We start from the raw sequence: 25,341 nt of genomic DNA on the forward strand, positions 1-25,341 counted from the left end.
TGCGGACTGTAAACCCAGCGACAGTCACACTAACCTAGGTGGTCAGCTTCCTTACTCCTTGGCCATCCCATTGCCTTTGTTGAGCCCAAAAACGACGCACTACATCTAAGATAGTGTATTTACTACCATTATTAAACAAAAATGAAAAGAGGCAGAAACATGCCAAGGAAAGGGCCACGGGCCAGCTCACTTCAGGAGAGGACAGAGTCCTGTCAACTCAAGCCAGAAAGATCATCCATCCAGAAGACCCCAGCCATCACTGGCCACCCTATCCACTCCTTTTCTTCCATATGGCCATCAGCTTAATGATTTTGTTTTAAAAAAACAAACAAACAAAGAACAACAACAACAAAACCCAAGCAACTACACTAGTATTTTAGTTGGGGCATTGTTTTAAATGTAAGGTTATTTTCAAAATCCTATTACCCTGATTAACAAAGGGTGTTCTATAAATTAATAAGAATATTTTCCACTTAAAATTGTGTTGAAACTTGCATACACTGTTTAACACCCCTCTTGAGCGTCTTTTACATAACTAGTCTTTCTTCAGTGAAAGAGTGTCTACAACCACCAGTGTATAAGAGAGATTTTTCAGACCTCTGGGGTGCAGAAAACTGCCCTCGATTTTACCGTGAAAAGCATTGTTCGGTTCTCCTCCATGTCTGTGGGCTGAACCACATTGTGTCCGCCAATAAGGTGGTTCTCGATGCTGCCATCGTCAAAGGAGCTGAAGGTGCTACTACGGAGGCTGGCGTCCTGGAACTCCTTTCTGAAGGCCAAGGAGCGCAGGCCAGGCTGGGAAAAGGACTTGCGCATGGGCCGGGGTCCCGGTGCAGACTGGGGCCCTGAGGGTGCATCCCAGTCAGTCCTGGGGCCACAGCTCACATGGTTGAACTTCTCAATGCACTCGTCAATCAGCGCGGGTGGCGCCTTCTTGTGGGCCACAGTGACCCGGCCACAGAAAAGGACCTCGAACTTTTTGGAGAAGGTGTCGTCGAACTCGGAGGGGCAGCGCAGCTCTTCCTGGCGGGCGATCTTCCCTGCCTGTCGAATGGAGCTAATGATCTCAGGCACCTGCAGAGAGAGGACATGTGGTTAGTGACACCTAGACCAAAGTCACAACAACTCAGAACCCCAGCATCTAACACAGGGAGCACCTGCTGACAGAGGGGCGAGGCTGTACGTGGCTCACAGACCCCAGCACCCTCCAAGGTTAAATGACCAGTCCCAGGGCGGGCTTTCACTCTAACCCTAAGGTCCTCAGGTCATTCCCCACTGAGCTTTGACTCTGATAAGGTTCACCTAAACATACCAGCTCAGTCAGAAGAGTTGGGGACAGTGTCCTTTGAAAACCCTTCCTCAGTACATGGTGATGTGAAAGGCTCGTATATTATGGAAATTATGGCCCCATTGTTTTCTTCAATGGCAACTAAGAAGTTATAACTTGATCCTCTATTTTTTTTTTTTTTGAACCATGGGGTACAGAGAACCCATGCCTACTGTTACAGTAACACACGGGGTTTCTCACAAAAGAGCTTTTCTTTCCTAATGCAAAAGTCTACTAGCAAAGGGTCTCCCTTCCCTCCCATCCATCCTGTCCACTGATGACTAGCTTCTCCACAGCAGTGAACAAACACCTGCGCACTGCTAAGGTGACCAGCAGCCACAACACTCACCAACACTCATGGCTTATGAAAACATGGCGAGCATGGACTTAGTCTTCCAGCTGACAGGGCCACTTTTTGCTTTGACCGAACACACATATCTATCGCCTCCATTTTCCTATGCTTGAAGCTCTGGGTTGAGGGCCAAATACCTATAGGCACCTGTTAATTTAACATCACAACCAGAAAGATCCAATCCCTTTTCCAGTTCAGATGAAGAAGAACAACCAGTGTATACAGTAAAGAGAGCCGGTTCCAGGTCATTCTGAAAACAAGCTTGTATTCTGTGTTCATGACATTAATTTTCAAAAACCCACCAACTCTTTGTCATCCTCTGCCATAAAGATTAGTAGATCTCCTCTCAGGGTATTTGGCTACAAGAGTCAAAGATATCTTTAGAGATAATGGTTTTTAAAAATGATTGGAGAAAAGAATAATAATTGGAGAGTTGGCCCTGAAGTTAAGAGCACTTACTGCTCTTTCAGAAAACGGGGGTTCAATTCCCAGCACCCACACGGTAGCTTGCAATCATCTGTAACTCCAGGCACAGTAGATCCAGTACTGTCTCCGGGCTTCCCTGGGCACTGAATGCTTGCAGTACACAAACATACATGTAGGCAACACACACACACACACACACACACACACACACACACACACACCTTTTAAAAGCACATGATGTAAATCAATTTAAAAGCTGAATTTTTAGCTAGTCGTGCTGGCACAAGCCTTTAATCCCCAGCACTGGAGAGGTAGAGGCAGATGGATTTCAATGTTTGAGACCAGCCTGGTCTACATACAAAGTTCCAGAACAGCCAGGACTACACAGAAAGACTGTCTCAAAAAACAAATAAAAGGCCAGATTACTAAAAGTGGGGGGGGAGTGCTGCCGTGCATGTTCCCTGGTGTGCATGCGGAGGCCAGAAGACAGCCTAGGGACTCAGTCCCTTCTCTTCTCCACGTGACCCAGAGATAAAAGTCGAGTCACTAGCTTTGTCAGCGGCTGTCTATCTTGTCAGTCCAAGGCTGAGGTTTGAAAGGGTGATCGTGTCTGTACTCAGTACTTTATCGCTCCTGTAGTTCACTCCCATACAGCCAAGTAATTTTGTACCTTGTGTGGCTGCCTGGAAATTGTTATTGATAGAAAAATACTTGACAGAGAAAAGAAATGGCAGGAAGTCTAAGTTGCAGCCACAACTTTGCTAATGATTCACAGATATGGGGAAAAAAAAAAAGCCACAGCTTCTCCCTGGGGGAGAAAGGCTTACAGGGTCAGGAGCACTGAAAGTTTTCTAGGGAAAAGTTAGTCTGTGTGGTAAAAAAATAGTGTTCCTTCAACCCAAAATTGCCAACTTATGCTTGTGAAGGATTGCCACTTTTCTTAACAATGGTGTGAGACTGTTTTAATGGGAGTCACGGGTATCTTCCCAATTATTCATTGTGCTTTCCAAACAGGAAGTGCAACTTAGAGTCCTGTGAGCCTGCTAAAATACTCAGCGTTTCTATGCGCTGCATCTTCCAACACCTCAATCGTGCAATGGTGGCATTCATGAGGCTTCAGAAAGGACAAGAATGCAGGAAGCCATGAGCTTATAGCACTCAGCAGCAGCTGGGACAGACACAGGACAGAGTGCTCCAGTGTCCCCTGACTCGAGTCATAGCATACCCAGGCCAGAGCGCAGGCTGCCACAGTCCTTCTAACTACGATTTCTCCAGTTCTCTGGTTAGGATCTAAGACAGATACACTTCATTCAAAGGCCAAGGCCCATCTCTCCTTGCTCCCATGGGCCTCAGTATTTAGGCATAAATTTACTCACGCCTCTGCCACTTAACACCAGGAAGGCAGATGTAAAGTGTGTGTAAGGGAAATAGAAACTGGGAGATAGGAGGCCAGCTCATGCAGGGTAAGAGGTAGGGTGAAGCTTTCGGGGGAAAATAATGGATGGGAACAAAGGGGCCCCGGAAATCCTGACATCAGTTCAGTACTGGATGGACTAGAGACGGGCACCCAGTGAGGCAGGACAGAGGCGGTGCAAGGGGGAAGCAAAGACGTCCTAAAGACAGGGGAAGCAAAGATGTCTTAAAGACAGGCACATGAAGACAGGCAGGATGGAGCTTGGGGCTCACAGATACACACAAAGGAGAGAGTTGTCAATTAAATCCCAAATAAACACTACTGAAAAACAGCCTACATGGTCTATAGGAACACATATACATGAGGTTACAATGATTCCTGCAAAAAACCTAAGGCCTTCATGGGGCAAGTGCACTGGGGTCACTGGAGAATTACTCCCTCTGTCTGATACGATCTAGTACTTTTTAAGAAAAGTCGCGCCTAGTTCAGCCAGAGCACTAAGAGCGACGTCATTCCTGTTTGCAGATACGCTGATAGAAGAAATCCAAACTAAGTGGAGCAGAGGGAAAGATCTGAGAACTAGCTTACTGGAATAAATTTAACAAGGGTTGGTTTGGGTGGAGTTTCTGATACTATAGGAAGCACAACAAAAATCAATTACCCAAAATTAATGGAGAAATGGGCCTTTATAGGTAGATGGAATTCTCATTACCACAAATGTACAGTAAAGAGTGGTGCTTGGTGTACGCGCAAGTCAGTGCTTTTCCATAGCGACAGGGAAAACGATATTCTGAGAATCAGGGATACTTCTGAAAATAAAGCCCTTATTCAAGCACTTGGGTCAGCTTTTTAAGGATTTGAGGATTTTAAGGGATTATAAGCACACTGCAACTGTAATTTTATTCACAGGGATTTACGAAGGCATTTCTGAAATAATCTTCAGGGAAAAAAATGTCCCGTTTGTTTTGCATTTATAGGTTTGCCTGCCAACTATTAACATATAACTATTAAATGACTCTTTCAAAGTCTAGTGTCTCAACTTCCACTTCCTGTAAGTGGCCTGAGGTAATGGTGAAGATGGTTCCCTCCTCTCTTAACCCAAAACCCCTAGAAGGCATACAAAGCAAGAGGCCCACGTCTTCATGCTCACCTTAAGAACACCATGAAACTGCCCAGGCCATGAGGGGTATGCATATTCTAAAAGCCACCAAGTATTGAACAACATCACTGTAAAAAAGCAATGTGGGCCGTTCCAGTGGGATAATGGTAGAGTTGGGAGGTGTCCCAAGGCCAAACAGGGGCTGGTCACAGGGTTGGCAACAACAACAACAACAACAAAAAGCTGAATTTTTGTTGCACATGCTTAAGTAATGTTGAGCTTAACAGTATACATGTAGAGTCTCTAGTCCTTGGACATATATATCCAGGTGAAGGAAGTGCCTGAGACGCTCCGACAAACTTACAGAGCACATGGAAGGACTGACCCTGCATCACTGAGGTGAGCCTCATGAAAAGAAACAAATTGATCCAAAGCCAGAAGAGGAGGTTGCACAGAAGAAGAAGAAATCAGAACAAACGAAAGCTTATGCCACAGGAATAAATTCAGCATAAAATAAATGGAGACAAAAGTTTGAAAAGTGATTACTATCTCTAAGACTGTAATGGCTTTCCCTATTATATAAGGGAAAACATTTTGAAGCTGCAAAAAGATGCAGGAAATGCTGCCTTGTCCCTCCAAAGAAATGTTTTCCTATTGTAAATAGGTTTGGTTTGGATTTTGGTTTTTTGAGACAGGGTTTCTCTGTGTAGCCTTGGCTGTCCTCGACTAACTTTGTAGACCAGGCTGGCCTCGAACTCACAGCGATCTGCCTGCCTCTGCCTCCGGAGTGCTGGGATTAAAGGCGTGTGCCACCACCTCCCGGCTAGTTTTTTTTTTTTTTAAGTAATTCTAGTAGAAAAATAGTCTACTGATAATAAGAAGTAGTGATTGTTTGTTGACCATGAGGGATAAGCTGCATTAAATCAAGTTTCTCTTCACCACACCTCCTGTGCCTTTAATTTCATACAAACCTCTTGACAGTATCTTACCAATTCTCATTACATTATTTAAAGAGAAACAGCAGCAGCAGCAGCAGCAGCAGCAAAAGCAGCAGCAGCAGCAGAAGCAGCAGCAGCAGCAAAAGCAGCAGCAGCCTGCCGCCCCAACTCCACACACCCGTTTCACCTCACAGGATGAAATTCAACTAAGAAAGCTTGAACACACCTCCTCCAATCAGTAAGCCATGACTCCCTCTGACCTCATGGGGCTCAGAGCCAGGGAAATAAGACACATATATGTGAGCTCCAGTTAGGGACTAGAACACGAAGCTAACTGCATCTCACAGAGAGTGGTCCTGTGCTGAGGTCCATCCGGTCTGTCCTGGCCTCACAGGGTAAAGCAGTAGCTCAGCGCCTACACTGAGCTTATAATTAACCAAAAGAACTAGATGCTCTGTCTCCGGAGAGACTAAGCATGCTGTCTGGCCAAAAGCCTCTGGGCAGGGATGACATGATGACCATGAGTGCATCCCACAGGGAGCCACCGTCCTCATTGGTTGCCTTACTTTTGTGGCCTCTGGGACAGGACTCAGCATCGCTAGTTTTGAAATGACAAGTCACATGAGCAGTTTCTAAATCCCAAGAAGACCTTCCAGAGACATTAAAAAAAACAAACAAAAAACAAACAAAACAACAACAAAAGCCCTATATGACAAGTTCACTACAACTGTCTACAAAGCTAACATCTTCTCCCAAACATATTTTTTTTTAAAGGTGAGCCATAAGAAACACTTTAATGGCTGTAGGACCCACCTAACAGGGTGGGGAAGTTAAGAAAAGCGAAAGATGTCATTTATAAGGTTAAAAAACCATGGCTAGAGGTAGCTCAGAAAAGCTAAGAAAGTATGGGCCAGAGGAGACAGCTTGATGGGTAAAGTGCTTCCTGTAAAGCCATGAATACCTGAGTTCAGATCCCAAACACCCGGGTAAGAAGCCAGGCGTGGCAGCAGGTGCCTGACTGGCTGTCCAGCCTGGCCCAAATAATAAGCTCCAGGTTCACAGTAAAGAGACCTTGTCTCAGAAAACAAGGAGGAGAGTCAATAGAGGAAGATAGCTGACACCAACAAACATGCACACAACTATACACGCACATGTATCATATGCAAAACACACACACACACACACACACACACACACTATGGCATACAAAGTTAATAAGTCACTTCTTACAGTTTCTAAAACAATCTTAAAAGTAGGAACACTGGTTGGCAGCCACCAATGTTGTAAGAACTCTTCAACTTCCTGAATGTAATCTGAACAAAGCACAGGTCCTCGGTCCAATCCCTTCCACATCTAATCTCAGCCCAAAGGTGCTGTGCACCAGGTCTTGGGCACCTAAACCCTACGTCTGCTGTTGAGAGACTGTTGGGAGGCAGGGCCCTAGCATCTGCATTTTTAGAGGAGAGCCATGCCTCGTGCCATGTCTCTATCGCCTGCCCTCATCAGATGCAATGCTCACTATGCCACACAATTTATTATTTGAGACTTCAGCAAAGAAAAATGGGGCAAAAGCAGCCATACTGCATGATGGGTCCCAGCCACACCAAAGTGGGGGGTGTCCAACCACATTGCATGGTGGGTCCCAGCCACACTCCACAAAGACAAGCAAACTGTCGAAGACAGAACTACCAAGTCTGACTACACAGAGGGAATGACTGATTGCAGGGGAGGCACTGACCAAGGGGGACACCATGGGCTACAAGAGGGAAGTGCTAAGCGCAGAGGGAAGGCAAAGAAAGGAGGCTCAGCTGTCTTAAGGAAACTGAAGCACAGATTGGAAGACTTCTGTGTTTCCCACACTTGACCCTTCTTAAGATAAAACTAGCCACCAAAGTGCCCAGGGACTTCAATTTAACTCCATTTTTATTTCCCATGCAAGAAAGGACTTAATAAAAATGTAGGCCATATTCTGAAAACAATGTTCAGAAACAACCCAAGTGAACCACTGTGTACACTGTCTGCCCGGGCTCCCCTTGCCCAGACTGCTGTTGGAAAAAATAACTGCACAGAGCACCAGTGACAAAACCCAACAGGAAGACACCGTCATTTGCAAAGCTTCTAACACGGTCTCACATCTGGGCCAAAATGTGCCATTCCAAAATGCCTGTTTCCTCTCCTCACATGAGGTCCATGTCTGAGGTCAGTGGCATCTGCCGTGATGACAGCGGCTGGCCAAAGGATGATGTCACGAGCTCCTGTGCACTCTCGCTCTGGGATTTCACAAACACCCTTTGCTTACCCGTAAGCAGAATCCACAGGGCCAAGAACACAACAGAGAGATTTTCTGGGTTTTTGGCCAGACATCCAAAGGCTAGACTTCATTTCTTATATAAAAGGTAAGGCCTTTCTTCCTCAGGGAACCAGAAGAAAAGAAGGATATTCCACAGGGCCCAGGTGACAGGCAACAAGAAACAGAGTCATCCCCAAGGAGGCTGCACTGCTAGCTCTAAGCCTCAGCAACTTAAACACTGGACGGGAACCCCATTCACACACTGAGAGGAACACACTGCTGAGCACACTCTGCCTAATGCACAGAAACTGGATCAAATTGTAGTTTTCACTTTCAGTAGGATGAGCAATGCCCCAGATTCATAAGCAGCCACAGCCGCGCTGTCCGGCCGGAGCCTCATCTCATTCTAAGTAGCTGAAACACAAGAGAAGCAATGAGCTAGCTCAGCAGAACCCAGGCATCCATCTTGCATTCTTCCTTCACTATCTCATTTACAGAGTGAAATTCCCAGAGCATGTGTTTGCCTGTGGAACACATCTCCCTTGCGCACCCTTCTCCCTCCCCAGCCCCTGGCCTCAGGGCTGAGTCTATACCCAGGGGCGTCTCTACACTGATGCTCTTAAGAGGTCCATCACTTTAAGGCTGGTAACACTCAGGCCTGTTGCTGCTGAAAAGAGCGAGGAGAGGAAAAGTGCACGCCTGCCTTTGCCCAGTCCTCTCCCTCTCCCTCCTCTCAAAGAGGCCAAGACTAAGGTCCTGGACTGATCTGCAGGCCTAAAGGGCCAATCTCAAGGACCAAACACAAGTATTGTCATTTTGCAATAATCCACCCTCCTTTTAAAAGAATAATAATAATGGGTTTTCTCTTTGAGACAAGCATTTTTGTTTGTTTGTTTCTGTGTAGCCCTGGATGTCTTGGAACTTGCTCTGTAGAACAGGCTGGCCTTGAACTCACAAAGAGCTGCTTGCCTCTACTTATGCTGTGGGACTGAGCCCTGCGGTGGGTACAGCGCTGTGGGACTAAGCCCTGAGGTGGGTACAGCACTATGGGACTGAGCCCTGAAGTGGGTACAAAGCTGTGGGACTGAGCCCTGTGGTGGGTACAATGCTGTGGGACTGAGTCCTGCGGTGGGTACAGAGCCCTTGCCTCTGCTTAAACTATGGAATGACTGTCATCAGTACCGAACTGAGCTGAGGCCTGGGAAGTTGCAGAACTTGATGTTGGTGTGGGGTAGGGGCCAGGGGAAGCCCCAAACACCAGAGGCATCAATGGTAGGGCTGGGGCACACTTGCCACACGAGCATGAGGACTGAGTCTCAATCCCCAGTGTCCTTGTGAAATTGGACCTGGCAGTGAACTTTAACCCAGTGCTAGGTGGAGGTGGGAACACAGATGGAGACAGGAGGATTTCTGGAATTCCCTGGCAAGCTAGTCTAGGCGATTGATAAGCTCCAGGCTTGGTGAGAGAATCTGTCTCAAAAACACAAAGTAGCGAGAACTAGAGATCTGACGTTGACCTCTGGCCTACACACACACCATACCCAAAAATAAATAAATAAATAAAAATAAATAAATAAATAAATAAAAATATATATATATTAAGAGTAGAGGCTAGTGCTGTGATTTTATTGATATTAACATTACCAGAACTGCTAATGATACCGGTCTTGCTGTGTTCATTAGCAATCAGAGGCATAAGTTACATCACTCTCCAGCTGGAAGTTGATGAAAGCAGAGGTGTAATATAATGTTTTTTCCCATCCCACTGTAGTACCCAACCTCTTATCCCCTGAGCCCAGGGCAAGGACCACTGAACTGAAGAAGTCCAAGAGAGGAGTACTCCAGCTAGGACTCCTTAAGAGAGCTGGAGTAGGCTGGATAGGCCGGCGGGCTGCGGGGCAAGGGGCGAAGGTGGCTAGAGGCTGGTGCAACCAGACTCACCTTACAGCAACACAGCTCAAAACTGGCTAGGCCCAACATGGCTGACAGAAATCACCAGGGTCCTTTGCTTTATTATAATGGCATCTCCATGTCCTTAGCTTTACAAAACTACCTGCTCCCATAATGCACCTGACTTACGACATCTGGGAAAACTGCACTGAGAGACCAAAGAGCTTTCCATTCCTGGAATTCCCATTATTCCACCAACTATACTCAACAAGAATTCCCTGACTCCATTTAAAGTTTGCCTATAAGTGGGCCATCCAAAAAACCCAAAGACTTGATTCTCTTGATTTCCTAAACACCATCTTTCTACTTAATAAATTCCCCTGCTTGCTTTTACTGAACACAGTCCTCTACTTAATCAAGCCAACTTCACTTTGTACTGACATTCTGAAATTCTTTTCTGCACCCATTTAGAGAACTCAGGCTATATGGTCCACAGTGCTGAGGAGCATCTCCCACTGCCACAACCCACCATTATCTCCTTTAGGACCATAGTGTGTGTGTGTGTGTGTGTGTGTGTGTGTGTGTGTGTGTGTGTGCGCGCGCACAAAGGCCATCTCTACCATCCCAAAGCCAGTTGAAATGGGAAACTATACCCAGTCTCTCATTTAAAATGACAAAATATAATTCCATTAAGAAAGTAAATTCTAAAAAAAAAAAAAGAAGAAGAAAGTAAATTCAAACAAAACCCGTGTCTATTAGCTATTGTAACCGAACTGGTTTCTGTATGACATAAATTCAACAATGCAAACAATGCAAACAGCTCTTTCCAAATGTTGAGTACACAATTTAAGTCTGATGAAATTTACTGTCCAGTTAGCCTTTGCCTATAACATAATCCAAAACAGAAATTGACAGGATTCTGAGTATTTTCAATTGTCAACTTTGTGCCCTCCCTGACAGCTAGGGTCCTTGCATGCTTACGTCACGAGCCTGCTGCTTGGGTTGTGTGTCACATGTGACAGTCATGAAGGCAGGAGGCTCTTTCTCATTCTAGATGCTTTTCCATCAACTCCCAGCAGCGAACACTGCAAGACTCTCTCACGCCAGATATCAGGTCTGATTTATTTCCACATACTTTAACCTTAATGGCAAATGAATGGCAGCTTTTAGCTTTTCTACCTTACAAGAGTAAAGCAGAAAATATAACACTGCTTCACTTCAACTCATATATTTATGTGAAAATGCCCCAGAGCATTACAGATAAGCTATATAGGTTAAAATGGAAACAAAACAATAGGCTTGCATTCCTAACTTTCCTTATAGTTTGGGGCAATGTGCCCAACAGCTCTTCCCACACCCTCTTAAAGAAAGGCCACACTTCTGGCGCGGCGTTATTCTTCACACCGAGGCTGGGGAAATAGCTAGTGAAGGAAGAAACTAGCAACCAAGAGAGATTGGAGCCTCGACCAGGCAGTGTTGGTAAAGACTGGGCCGCAGGGATGAGTCACAGAACTGGTTCAGATTAAAACGGGTGAGAACTGGTAACTGCACAGGAGAGTGCCCGGAGACAGCAGAGGGCAAAGAAAAAAAAAAGAAAGAAAGAAAACAAAAACTGGAAATCTGAGCACAAGTTATGACTTAATATTCATGAGTTCTTTTTTTAGGGAGATGTATTACTGAACAATAAAAATTAAAAACGGATACTGTGCCATGGGTGAAAGCAGGATGCTGGCTTGTACAAACTGGCTCCTTAGACCACTGTGGTACAACAGCCAAAACAATGTAATTGTTTTCAAGACAAATGATATTTTTAATTTAAAACATAACTACATCACTTCTCTTTTTCTTCCCTCCAACCCCTTCCATGTACCACCCCTACCCTCTCCCAAACTGACCTATCTTTTTCAAAATAACTAGTAATAACATACATGTATGAAAAGCTATTTGTTTCTTCCACATATTTTCATCCTAAGATATTTTTTGCTACTGTGCATATGTGATGCGTAAGGGGGCGTCCACGTGCCACAGTCTGCACACAGAGGTCAGGCGCCAGCTCTTTGTAATGGGCTCTCTCCTCCCACTCCCATGTGGGTTCTAGGGATCAAATTCATCTCCAGCCTGTGCAGCGTGCACCTTGACCTGCCGAGCCATCTCCCGGCCCAAATCAGACATACCGGGCTGGGCGTGGTGGCGCACGCTTTTAATCCTAGCACTTGGGAGGCAGAGGCAGGCGGATCGCTGTGAGTTTGAGGCCAGCCTGGTCTACAAAGTGAGTCTAGGATAGCCAAGGCTAACACAGAGAGACCCTGTCTCAAAAAACCAAAAAAAAAAAAAAAAAAAAAAAAAAAAGCAGACATGCCGCTAAACAGAGCCAAGTGAGGCTATGTGTGGCAAGCTCTGGGCAGCATTCACACAGTAGTTTGTTATTTTCATACTTGGATGGTGTGTTCCCCTATACTGTACACATTAGTGCTACAATCTTTAAAGGGTTTAAACGTTTTTGAAGCACACTTTGGGGGTCTGTGTGGTAGCACAGCCTTCTTTAACTCCAGCACTTGGGAGGCAGATGCTGGGGGATCCATCTGGGTGAGTTTGAAGCCAGCCCATTTTGGAGCACCGTCACCAGTCTTTTCAAAGTTACTGTCTACTGTAGTCAGGGAAGGACTTCTAGAAAGTGAACAAGCTAACAAATATAAAGTAAAAAAGTAAAATTCTTCAGCATCAGGAGCACAGTATATATATACATACATACATACACACACACACTATTATAAATAAGTTGCAAATACAAGAGCCAACCAAGAGAAGACAAAAGCCCCTCTCAGCAGGTTAAGCACCCATGGCAGGCTCCGCTTGCCAAAGGCTCATGTGAATGAGACTTAGGGACCTGAGTTGGCTGGACGTCTGGGCTAAGCCCACAGAACGACCTGGACATCCAGAGAATAAAGGAACAAAAACCCTAGGGCATTAGGAGAAACATCAACCTCACATCAAGAGAGGGGTCATGACGCCACAGCCCCTCTTGCTGACCAGGCTGCACGGGTTCTGGTTTTAGAAGACGTCAAATGCAGCAACAAGAGTGCTGTAAAGTCTGCGAAGCTCTGAGCAGAGAATGGGGAAGGAGCCAAGGACCCAGAGACAGTGAGTGACTCGCTGATTTGTGATCCAAATGTCACCCGGTACCCAATAAATATATTCCGTTTCTGTGTCTTTTTTTTTTTTTTTTTTAATTTAAGGAGTAGGGTTGGGGTGGAGGGCACCGAGAGCCTACTTACAGCCTCCACCTTCAAGGGCCTGCTGAGCACAGGGCATATGGAATTCAGTTCTCTCCCCTCACTGAGGGACGCTGACTTCTTCACAGGATCAGATACTCACTATCAGGAACATTCCTCGAGAACCAATGCAGAAACCAAGCCTGACAAGAGATAAGGAGACTGCAGCCGCCAAGAGCTGCTGCTGGGAACCGGCCCAGGCTGGCTGGCTCTCCCATGCCAGGGAGCACTACAGCGCAGCCAGAAGCTTCGAGACTTCTTCTGATCCACCCTGCCCCACCCCCTATTAAAACTCCATCTATCAAGAGGGAACAAAGGTTTCTGAATCCTAAGGACACTGTCCAAAGTGACACTCTGTCTTCGTTTACAAGGACAAGAGGGAAAATAAAATCAGAATAAGCCCATGGAGGCAGGGCATGAGCAGTGTATGCCTAACTGCCCCCTTTAGATGCGGTTCATATCCCCTGAGGAGCCACCTGGACGGCTGCTTTAGCATCTACTCTCCAAACCCAGCAGAGGGTTTCCGGGGCTCCTTCAGCTGGGCCAGAGGATTTGGGGGTGGCTGTGTTCCTCTATAGCTTGCCACCTTCCCAGCTCTCAGCAGAGGACAGGTTCACTTGCAACTCTCTCTCTGAACTGTGTTCTAAACTGGACTCAAATGCCCAATCAGCTCTTTAAGGAATCACCTGTGTCTCAGGCACCTTGGCCTTCAACATCCCATCACTCTCTCCGCCAGGAAGCAGGTCTCCCTCCTCACTCCCCGGGTCACCCGTGCTCTCCAGGGGACCAGGGTGTGTGTATCTTCCTGCAACCTAGGGACCCAGTTGCGTGTGTGTGTGTGTGTGTGTGTGTGTGTGTGTGTGTGTGTGTGTGTGTCCCCTCCTCCAAGCTAGGGACCCAGTTGCCCGTGTGTGTGAGTGTGTGTGTGAGTGTGAGTGTATGTGTGTGAGTGTGTGTGTGTAAGTGTGAGTGTATGTGTGTGTGTGTGTGTGTGTGCGCGCGCGCGTGCAGCTCCCCTGCACACGGCCCTCTCTCAATCGCAGGCATCCTGAGGCTCCCTCCATGTCTTCACTCATGCAGCTTCTTCCATAACTCTTGGGTGGGACCCTGCACTCACTCACCCACCCTGCTCATCTTAGAGATGGGGGGGGGGGGCGCGGGCAGGAGGGCAGAGGCGTAGCAAAAGGCTAGAGTGAGGGGCACCAAGTTACAGAGCTCAGGCGGAACAGGGTCAGGCCTCCCCAGTCAGAGCTGTTTTCCCAGATCACAGGGTCTGCTTTGCACTGGGATGAAGTACTCTTTGGCATCAGACTTATTAACTGGCTAAAACTCTAAGTTAATAATAATAACAACAACAACTACTATTACTGCAACATATGCCAACAACAACATATGCCCATATAACGACTACCCCTGCAACATATGCCAACAACACCAACATATGCCCGTGTGTCTAGAAACATGTTGTGGGGGACATCTCTGGAACCCGAATCTTACCAGTTTTTCACTGTATCCTTAGCAACAGGTGCTCCCGGATAGTGAAGACCTTTGGCATCCACTGTGGATCTGCATGAAAGGCTTGAGGCAGACTCACCCTTTCCTCCAGCCTTACCTCTACTCAGCTGCCTGTCTACTCAATACAGATAAAGCTTGCAGCTCTTAGAGCAATGGGAAAACACACACCTAAAGCAGCAGGCAGGGGCTCCACGACACCGCGGCCCTTTCTAAATACTCACACACAAAAGCATATCTATGGCTCCTGGACAGAAAACAACAGTATATGTGTGGTGCACGTGTGTGTTTACTCACATATATGTGGAGGTGTGCATGCACATATGTGCACAGGCATGAGGAAACCAGAGATCACGGCCGGGCGTTTTCCTCTATTGCTCTCCACCTTTTAAAATTCAGTTATTTTTGTTTTGTGTGATGAGTGTTTGCCTGCATGTGTGTTGGTGCACCACAAGTGTGCAGTGACCTCAGAGGTCTGAAGACAATTTCAGATCCCCTAGAAGTGAAGTGAGAGACATTTGTTAGACACCCTGTGGGTGCTGGGAACGAACCCAGTGCTCTGGCCGAGCTGGGAGTGCGCCTGACTGCTGAGCCATCACGCCAGCCCTCCACCTTATTTTTGAGACAGGGTCTCCAACTGAACCTGGAACCCAATAACCCGAGACAAACTGGACAGCATAGCCAATGAGCTGCGGAGACCCTCTTGTCTTGAGCCATCACCCCACCCTGGTGCTGGGATCACTGGCTCGTGTCACTGACAATGAGACCCCATCTTCATGGGTGCTGGGGATCAGAACGCATGTCCTCATGCTTAACACAGTTAGCCCTCTACTGACTAAACTTTCTCCCAGCCCTCTGGAAACCACTTTTTAAAAGACAACAGTAGGGCTGGAAAGATGGCTCAGCGGTTAAGAGCACTAGCTACGCTTCCAGAGGACCCAGGTTCAATTCCCAACAACCACATCGTGGCTCATAACCATCTATAATAGTATCTAATGTCCTCTTCTGGCATGCAGGTGTACATGCATGAACATAAATAAATCTTTTTTTTGGGGGGGGGTGTTGAGACAAGGTCTCTCTGTGTAGCCTTGACTGTCCTGGACCCTGGACTCACTTTGTAAACCAGGCTGGCCTCGAACTCACAGCGATCCGCCTGCCTCTGCCTCCTGAGTGCTGGGATTAAAGGCGTGCGCCACCACGCCCGGCCTAAATCTTTTTTTTTTTTTAAGACAACACTATTTAAAAATAGACAGCCAACTACAAGCAATTTTTTTTGTTTGTTTTTGCTTTGTTTTTTCAGACAGTTTCTCTGTGGAGCCTTGGCTGTCCTGGAACTCTGTAGAGCCTCCATTCCTTTGCACACACCTGCCTTCTCTTAGAGGTCACGTCTCACTCTGTACAGCATGGTGGATTTGCACAATAATGTATCAAATTGCACAACAGACCTGGAGCAGGCAGGACTCTTAGCAAATGTCTAGAGCCACCACAGGGCTCCACTGAAGAGCACCGGAGTGGAGCTGCAGGCACTCCTGGTCTAGCACACGAAGCCCGTCTTGGGAGGACAACCACCCACACAGCACAGCCTCAGCAGACTCACACACTAGAGAGCTGCCTGTGTGCAGTGTTCCTCACGCACACCGAAGTCAAGCAGAACGGACGGAGACGCCGGGCTGCTGCAAATTCCTAGGCATTAGTCATGGATTTCGAGAAATGAAAATATTTTAGAAATCCTTCCACTCACTTGGAAACTTGGGAACATGGCTATTTCTGGAATAAGAAGGCCTTGACTATAGTACATATATTAGTAGGATTTCATGCTTACCATATAATTTGTCAATTGAAATACAAGGAACCAGTAACTTATTACTCATAAGTGAGTTTTTGTTTCTGAAGTCAATTTTTATAAGCTCTTGTGTTTTATATTTAGAAGCTTACATTGTATGTTTTTTTTTTAAACTGACAATAGAAACAGTCACAAAATGACTGTAAGCAAATATTGTCTCAAAGATCTGAGGTTATTTTCACCTAATGACTGGTTTCCTTTGGGTCCACCCAGTAAAAAGAACTTCCGCAAAATACCATTCTTGGCTAATTCTCTGCCTTTAGCGGGCCTGCAACTGTGCACTTCACTGAACAAATAAACTTCCTATTTTTAAAGTTTTCCAAAACTGGAAGGTCTACGCCTTTGGTTGGCCAACTTTTTCTAGTTTAAAATCTTGGCATTAAGAAATTCTTAACGGCATCCTGAGAGAGGAAAAAGGGCCAGAAACTGGGGAGCGCTCTGCCTGGGCTCAGGAGAAAGGGGAAAGCGCAGAGCTGTGACCTTGGACAAAGACATTCAGGCTCCAGGTGGCAGAGACCCGTGTAATTTCTCTGCCCCATTTTCCTCTTATCGGATCTAAATGACCTGATGCCTGACGGGAGCATCATGTTCTTGTTCCGTCCTATGGAGCAAGAGCACCACATGACAAAACAACAGAAACCAGTCAGGGCCTAAGCCTGAGCTTCGAGGCATAGACAACACTAGTCCCGGCTCCTTGAGCAGGTGTGTGTGTATGAGTGAATGGGTGTGTGCAAGTGTGCATGTGGGAGCACACATGGTGCACACACGCAGAAGCCAGACGAGGGTATTAGAGGAAGTGCTTTGCTACATTATTTCTCTGCCTTATGCTTTTGACATGGGGTCTCTCACTCAACCCAGAGCTACACTCACAGAGAGCCTCCTAACTCTACCCCACAGAGTGCTGGGGTCACAGGTGTGCACATGGAATACTTGGATTTTTACATACCTGTTAGGGATTTGAACTCATGTCTTCGCATTAGATCACCAAGTGTTCCTACCCACTGAGCCATAAATGAAAAGGAACAGAACTAGGCAACTGCAGTTTCTCTATCCACAAACGCAACGAGGCAGTGTTGAAGAATCACGTTTATGTGCTTAATCTGGCCCAGAATTGTTCCACACTGAGCAGCTAAATGCTAAGTAGACGGAAGGAGAGCTATTTAGCCCCATTTTACTGACATTTAGAAACAGTGAGACAGAACTGACCCCAAGGCCTGTTCCCTCTTATTGGAGATGGATGACGTTTATGACTCTTGCCCGAGTTGCAATCACAAAAACAGATTCCAAATGCTCGTAAGATCAGGAACTGGGGCCTAGGGAAGTCAAACACAGCCAAGCTAAGAGACTGACTGGAAAGATGTAGTTATATCAGTCAGATCTGTAAATTTGAGCTAAAGAAAGCTTAGCAGCCACGTGTGCTGGTGCAAACCTGTAATCTCAGCACTGAAGGCCTAGGTGAGAGACCGTGAGTTCCAGGCCAACCTGGGCAAGAGAGAGAGACACGGATGAGGATGAGGAGGGGAAAAGGCAAAGGAAGGAGAAGAGGAAGTAAAGGAAAAGAAAGGGGAACGGGGGGGGGAGGGGGGTTCCAGTCACCAATAAAACGAGAGCCCGCCATCACCTCAGAACTGGCCTCTTGGTGCTATCCCACTGCTCTTCCCATGACAGCACTAGTATCACAATTACTCCAAGAATCTGCTAAGTTATGGTCTTGACTTCTCCCAAAATAATGCTGGCTGACACACATAGTGTTCAGAAATGCAACCATCCTTCCTCTCCTTGGTGGTTTAGCACTAACCCAAGTTTCCCGCCTCTTAAATGTCCAATGTGGGTAATGCTTTTCCAAACAAAACCAGTCACCCTACTGGAGGGAAGGAAATACGTTCCACATGCAGCTCCTTGCCTATGAGTCTTCCCAAAAGCCAGAGAACTAAGTGGACCAGTGGGTCACTACAGCCCAGAGCCAGGGAACTACTTTCTCTGCCACACTGAACTCCAATAGCTCTTGCTCTGCAAAGACTCAGGCCATCCTTGCTCCCTACACACAGTTCACACAGATGCTCTCCTGGACCACAGGGGCCTCGTGTTTATGACAGACACCCACTGAAAGTTACAGGATCTCCACTCACGCAAACCACTGCTCACAATTCCTACCTACCTCACCCATTTTCCATGCCATCTTGATCTGAAATTCAGATGTATGCTCTCAAGTGATTAAGTAAAGTACGAGGAAATACAATACACTGCTTCAAAGACATGCAGAGCTTTGACTCAGAATAGTTTGAGAAAAATGCAAGCAAATCAGCAAGGCAATAATAATGGATACAAAACCCAGAGACAAGAAATTTGGGGTTAGGTTCAGCCACAAACTGGCTATGTGAACTTAGTGACCAAAACTGACCCCGTCACTCTGGGTGCTGGTTTCCTTACGTAGAAAAGAACAAATGGAATCACATTCAAGGCTCCACTCCCCTTACTCTGAACAGCAGGCTAAGTTCCACCGGAATGGCCACACCTGAGCCACAGGCGTTAACAGGATGTGCTGGGACAGAAGAAAAGGCCCCTTCAGTTCTGACTCTACTCAAGTCCCAATAAGGTGGCTAAAATAACAGGCCTTCCCTGAGATGAAAAAAAGACTGGAGTCAGAGGTGCTGTCCACACTACCAGCTGTGACACCTAGGAAACACAAGAATGTGCAAGAGGAGTGCAAAGATTGTACGAGCCAAAGGACCAGGACCTCTGCTGTGACGTCATGTCTCCTAGAAGTGAAGGTCACTCGTGATATCTCTACCATACGTTTGTCTAAACAAGACCTGAACAAGAACACCAAAAGACATGTAAAGGACGAAATTTCACGGGGGTACCACCCCTAGACAAATAACAACATGCAACTAAAGGATGCTCAGAGTGATGCCGGGCGGTGGTGGGGCATGCTTTTAATCCCAGCACTTGGGAGGCAGAGGCAGGTGGATCTCTGTGAGTTCGAGGCCAGCCTGGTCTACAGAGAGAGTCCAGGACAGCCAGGTAGTTACACAGAGAAACCCTATCTCGAAAAAAACAAACAATAAGGATTCCGAGAGTGGGAGTAATAGTAGTCTTCCACCATGGAGAAGCCCCCTAATTGATTACTCAGCACCAAGTGGTTAGTCTTGAAATCATACACATGTAATACTGAAATGCATTCAGCAGGTTGTACTATGTGTTTACGCATATATTTATATTAATATATATTATATATACTTAAAAAGAGGAGGCTAGGGATTTGAGAGGGAAGGGGTATGAGGAGGAAAACACATGGGATGAGGTGGGAAGAGGAAAAGGGAAACTTACAGGCAGCATAAACAGGACCTGATGATTTAAAAAGAAAAAAAGCACAGAAATGTGGGTGGGTAGGAAAGGCGGGTAGATCTAGGAGCAGTTTGGTGAGGGGGTTAGTAAAGATCAAAGGACATTGTAATAAATTCTCAAAAGAACTAATAAAAAATTAGAGGGATAGAGAAAAAGAAAAAAGACCTGTCAAAAACACGGCAAGGGGCTGGACTCACAGCAGTTCTCAAACTGTGGGTAGAGACCTCAGGGGATCAAACAAACCTTTCATAGGGTCGCCTAAAAACATCAAGAAAACACAGATATTTACATTATAATTCATAACAACAGAAAAATTACTTATAAAGCAACAACAAAATAATTTTCTGGTTGGGGGTCATCACACCACGAGGCACTAACTGTATTAAAGGATCCCAGCATTAGGAAGGTTAAGAACCACTGGGCTAGGAAGATGGCTCAGCAGTTATGAGCACCTGCAACTCTTGCAGAGGATCTGAGTTCAGACCCCAGCACCCATGTCAGGTGGCTCAAAAGCACCTGTAACTCCAGCTCCACAGGATGTGATATGTGCACTCATGTGTACACATACACACACATACACACACACACACACACACACACACACACACACACAGATTAAAAACAAGGCAAGTAGAGTTAGAAAACGATCCTGGATAAGTCAGGCACTTCAGGAAACTTTGACTAGTGTTCCCTAGCCATGCTTTTTTCCCATGACCTACCCAGTCATAACCTCCACTTACCCTTTCCTGAAGATTTCACTCCGAGCTCGTCTTCGAGTCTCCCCAAAGCCCTGACGGAGCCGTTTACACACAGCTATATTCACATTACAATTAATCTTCCTTCATAGGTCTCCTCGGCCAACTAAACTGCAAGATGCTCAAAGGATGGGAGTGGCACCTCATCTCTGTACCCACAGCGCCCAGCGCTGCACATGTGCACCATTCACTCACCTCACCCACCCATCCAACCAGGGTTCTAAACAGTCTGCGTTTACAAGTGGTCTTCCTAGTTTCCTAAGCATATTTTGATGTTAGTGGAAAATAGATTTTATAAACAAAAGAAAGTAAAGAACAAGCAGATGAGACGCTCTTCTTAGGATGACAATACAGGGCGAGCAAAGTGAACCTGGGCAACTGTGGTGACGTAAACAGCTTGCGCATCTCGTGTCATAACACACGACAGATATAAAACAGTCTGCACGAAGAGAATCCGAGAGCACCCACACTAGGAGATGATCTTCTCGTGGGTTTTTTCCCAGATAAACCTAACAAGACAATGTAGAATACTGCATTCCTGTTAGGATTATCAGAATCTAGCTTGCTGCTTTAGTTAGCACCATCTTTCTTGGAGAAACACGGGCACCATGTGATAAAAGTGGAAGCTAATAGAAAGTGCCAGGTGAAGTGCAAAAGGAAAGGCGGAGGTCACGTAAACCACCAGCCTGTCTACCGTGGTGAGCAGAAGCAAACGCTAGAAACCACGAATGGGCCAGGCATGGTGGCACACGCCTTTAATCCCAGCACAAGGGAGGCAGAGGCAGGTGGATCGCTGTGAGTTCGAGGCCAGCCTGGTCTACAGAGTGAGTCTAGGACAGTCAAGGCTACACAGAGAAACCCTGTCTCAAAAAACTCAAAAAAAAAAAAAAAGAAAGAAAGAAAAGAAAAGAAACCAAGAATGGAATGGAAGAAGCTGGTTCCGCTGTCAGGGAGCACACAGGCATCAGTACTCTGTCTCAAGCGGTCTAGACCTTCCTCACCACCAAGCTCTGAGGACCCTGCCTTATTTGATACAACCCAAAGAGCCCCTTTTGGTCCTTTGTCCCTGGCCCATCGCATTCTGCAACTGTCCTGCTGTCAACTGTCGCCAATATAATGCGTGTGCCACAAAAAAAAATCTCTTCTACTGCCACAAAAAACAAAAACAGAATTGCATTTACATTAGACCACCAAACCCAGGCAAGGACACAGAGCAATCAATAAGCAATTTCCTTATTGATGCAAATAGAAATGCAAAATGGAAGAGAGTTTGGACCTTCCTCACAAAAGTGAAAGGACTCTTGCCATATGACCCGGAAATGCTCCATGGTCTCCACCCAAAAAAGTAGACAATGTATGCCCACAGAAAAGCCTATAAGCAGGGTAACAGTAGCTTTATTATTATTACCAAAAGTTAAATATAACTAAGGTCCTCTTTTAGAGGTAAATAGGTCAGCTACAAAACAGCCAAATAATGGATTATTATTCAGCAGTAAAAAATGATCTACTAAGCCTGGGTGTTAGGGGGTTAGGGTTCGATTTCCAGCACCTACATGGTGGCTCAAAACTGTTCATAACTGGAGTTCCAGGGCATCTGATGCCCTCATCTGACATCTGTAGGCACTCACCTGGTATACAGATACAGACAAAACAAACATACTCATAAGATAAAAATTAAAAAATAAACAAGGAAGTAGAAAGGTCTATTACGAAATAGAAGGAGCCAATATGGAAAGGATATATATGCTAAGATTTCCAGTACACGACGCTCTCTATAGAAAAAAAGGAATACAATGAAAAGCTCCCTGCTCACCACAGGTTCAGAGGGGAGAACGGGCACAGCACAGAGGGTTCCAAAGGCAACTGGACTGTTCTGTAGGACACTGACATCTGAAACAGCTCTCTCTCCGTTCTGTCCATGCCAGAGAGGGCCAGCCCAGCATGGGTCCTGGTAATAGGACAGACAGTGAGGAAGGTGCAGGCAGGGCTAGGCAGGAAACCTCTGTGTCTTCCACTCAATTTTTCTATGAAACAAATACCATTTCCTTCCTATTTGCTCTGTGCAGCCCTGACTGCCTTCCACCCCTATGTAAATTGAGCTACCCTCTACCTCTCAGTGATCTGCCTACTTCTTCTTCCCAAGTGTTGGGGCTAAAGGCTAGCATTGTGACATTTGGCTCTAATTCCACTTTAAACATTGTATTTTTACTGGGTGGTGGTGGCACACGCCTTTATTCCCAGCACTCAGGCGGCAGAGGCAGGTGGATCTCTAAATTGGAGGCCGAGTGGTCTATAGAGTGAATTCCAAGACAACCAAGATTACACAGAGAAAGTGTCTAGGAAAATAAACACTGTATTTTTGTAAGGGAGAAGAGGAGGCAAGATATCATCTTAATCAAACACTATTCCAGGGCTGGAGAGATGGCTCAGCAGTTAAAGAGTACCACCTGCTCTTCCAGAGGTCCTGAGTTCAATTCCCAGCAACCACATGGTGGCTCACAACCATCTATAATGTGATATGATGCCCTCTTCCTACATACAGGTATATATGATAGAGCATCCATATACACTATTTTTTTTAAACCACTATTCCAATTTCTAGACTGTGGTAATATCCCAATGCAAAGTTAAGTACAAGACCAAAGACTATGAAGTTACCACATAAAAGATTCAAATTTTTAAAAAAGGTGCCATAGTATTGAGGTACAAACATTTTCTTCTACTTTGGTTCCCTAGACAGCCAATTTCAAGATGACTAATTTTCTTTTTTTAGGTTTCTTTCGGGGCAGGGAGAACCAAGTGAAATCATGGCATGTGTTCTAAAAAAACAAAAACAAAAAAACAAAAATATGAGATTCTTGTTATTCACAGTGTGGCCCCTGGACCTGGAGCAGCCGTATCACCCAGCAGCTTACTAGAAATGCAGTACACAGGGTTCCATCTAGACCCAGGAAGCCACAGCCACATCACCTAGGACACCCAGGTGACCCGCACACACTTCATGCAGTGGTAGAAGGCATCCTGTGCCGGTTTGCACAGTGTCTGCAGCCTTGTAGAAGAGCTGGGATGCTTACATAACTACAACACAAGGCATCTCACATGGTGGACCAACAGCTTAAAGTCTGAGGGAAGATCACTTAAGTCCCTCCAGGAGCCCCAGTGCCCCGCCCATGATAAAGCGACAGCTTTTCTGAAGGAGGCCACACCTCATGGGTGTCCAGATGCCACCCCAAGCCTAGCCGCTTACATGGGACTGCGGTCCCCACGCCGTACTCCAGGCTTTCCCCATGTAATTCTAGCCGTCTGTCAAAACCAGCCCCACCCTTCCCTTCCTGTTACTCTCCACTCATCCAACAAATGAATGATTAATCAGAGGTGCCTCCGTAAAAGGGCAGAGGACGACGGAAAGGTTTTGACAGAAATGGACTACTAGGGCACAGACACACGGAGACAAAACGAGTTAGCAAACTCGGCCAAGAACAGGCTATGATTAACTTGTTCCTCATGCTGAGACCCGCTCTGGGCTGTGTCCTGCTGGAGACAGCCTTCCACGCAGCATCCCTCTACTCTCTCCTCATAAGAACAGACCACACTTGTGTTACTAGCCCAGGAGAATCTGCACCACTACCAGCAGAGATAACATCTCCCCGCGGCTGCACTCAAGCGTGGCTTACCCCAGCTGTGCTTAGCAGAGGCAGCACATTTTCCAAGTTCAAGGGATAGTTTGACTATTAAGGAGTTCTTTACTCTTTATTAAACTTAACCAACCACTAATTAAATGTAGAAACGTCTGTGCTTGAAGGACACATCTCAAGGACAAACCAACGTAGGACTGACATCAAGCATACTGCAGTATTGCCTGATGAGCACCTCCTAGGACAGCGGCTACGCTGTGTTCTGGTAAACCGAGGAGCAAATCCAGCTCACCGCTGGCAGTTAAGGTGGCCTTACTGCAGCCTGCAGAGAGCCTCAAAGGTGAGTCAATATAAGCTGGGAGCCAGGACAGGACTTGTGGGAATGCTGTGGTTGGAAACAGCTGATCAAAGAAACAAGACGCGCTTGTAGTCCTGAACAACAGATTGCTCCAGGAAAGTAGACTGAGCACAGCCAGCCGGCCAGATCCTTTCAGAAGCTGGAGGACAAGGATGCGGCCGGCCTTCCTCACCAGCCACGTCAGGGCTACCACTCTCACCTACCAGGGACGCAGCTGCCCAAGCACAGCCCAAGGGGTCCCTTTCATCCACAACATCCATCAGTGGACACCACCACTCCCTTTCTACCCATCCACTGGCCACTGGCTCCCCACTGGGTTTAAAGGTCATTCCAAACCCAGCCCAGGGTTCAGAACGCCCATTCCTTGACCTGAGCCGGGAGCTGGAGTCTGCCTCTCTGTACCAGGTGTCTGCAGCTGGGCCCCAGAGCAAGCTGAGGTACGGGGCCCACGCCACCCAGGCTCCACACCCTCTTGGTCTACTTCTCCTCCTAGCACTGACCACCAGCTGAAACTACCTTGCTTAACTATTTGCTTCTCTGTCTCTCCTGATTAGAAAGTAAAGACCACAAAAAGAGGGAACTGCCCTACCGTTCCACAGCTGAACCCCCCCAGCTCCTCACAACAGCCCAGCATCCAGCAGACGCACCGTCCGTACCTGTGTGTTACATGACCTATTGACAAAATATGAAAAGCCTGGCTTTATTAATTAGCGATCAACTACTTATTTAATAAATTATTCCTTTCCTAAAGCATCTTAAAATATTTACCTTATAAAACTTAGGTATGAGATGAACATGGTGGTGTATGCCTTTAATCCCAACACGCAGGAGGACGAGGCAGGAGGACAGCCTCCATGAGTTTATGGGAAGACTGCCCTCGCC

At 46.4% G+C, this 25,341-nt stretch overlaps 1 protein-coding gene across 4 annotated transcripts in view; it reads right to left on the minus strand.

The window, feature by feature from the left end:
• The window catches only part of TBC1D1 (TBC1 domain family member 1), a 192,564-nt gene that overhangs the window by 87,141 nt on the left and 80,082 nt on the right, over positions 1-25,341 (minus strand). For all 4 annotated transcript variants that reach the window (XM_084799507.1, XM_084799508.1, XM_084799509.1 and 1 more), the window contains one exon: positions 631-1,074. In XM_084799507.1, the coding sequence (XP_084655633.1) occupies positions 631-1,074 (444 nt within the window). The remainder of the gene's footprint in view (positions 1-630; positions 1,075-25,341) is intronic.

Source organism: Acomys minous (genome assembly GCF_964271855.1).
Source record: "Acomys minous genome assembly, chromosome: 10".
NCBI classification, from domain to species: Eukaryota; Metazoa; Chordata; class Mammalia; order Rodentia; family Muridae; genus Acomys; species Acomys minous.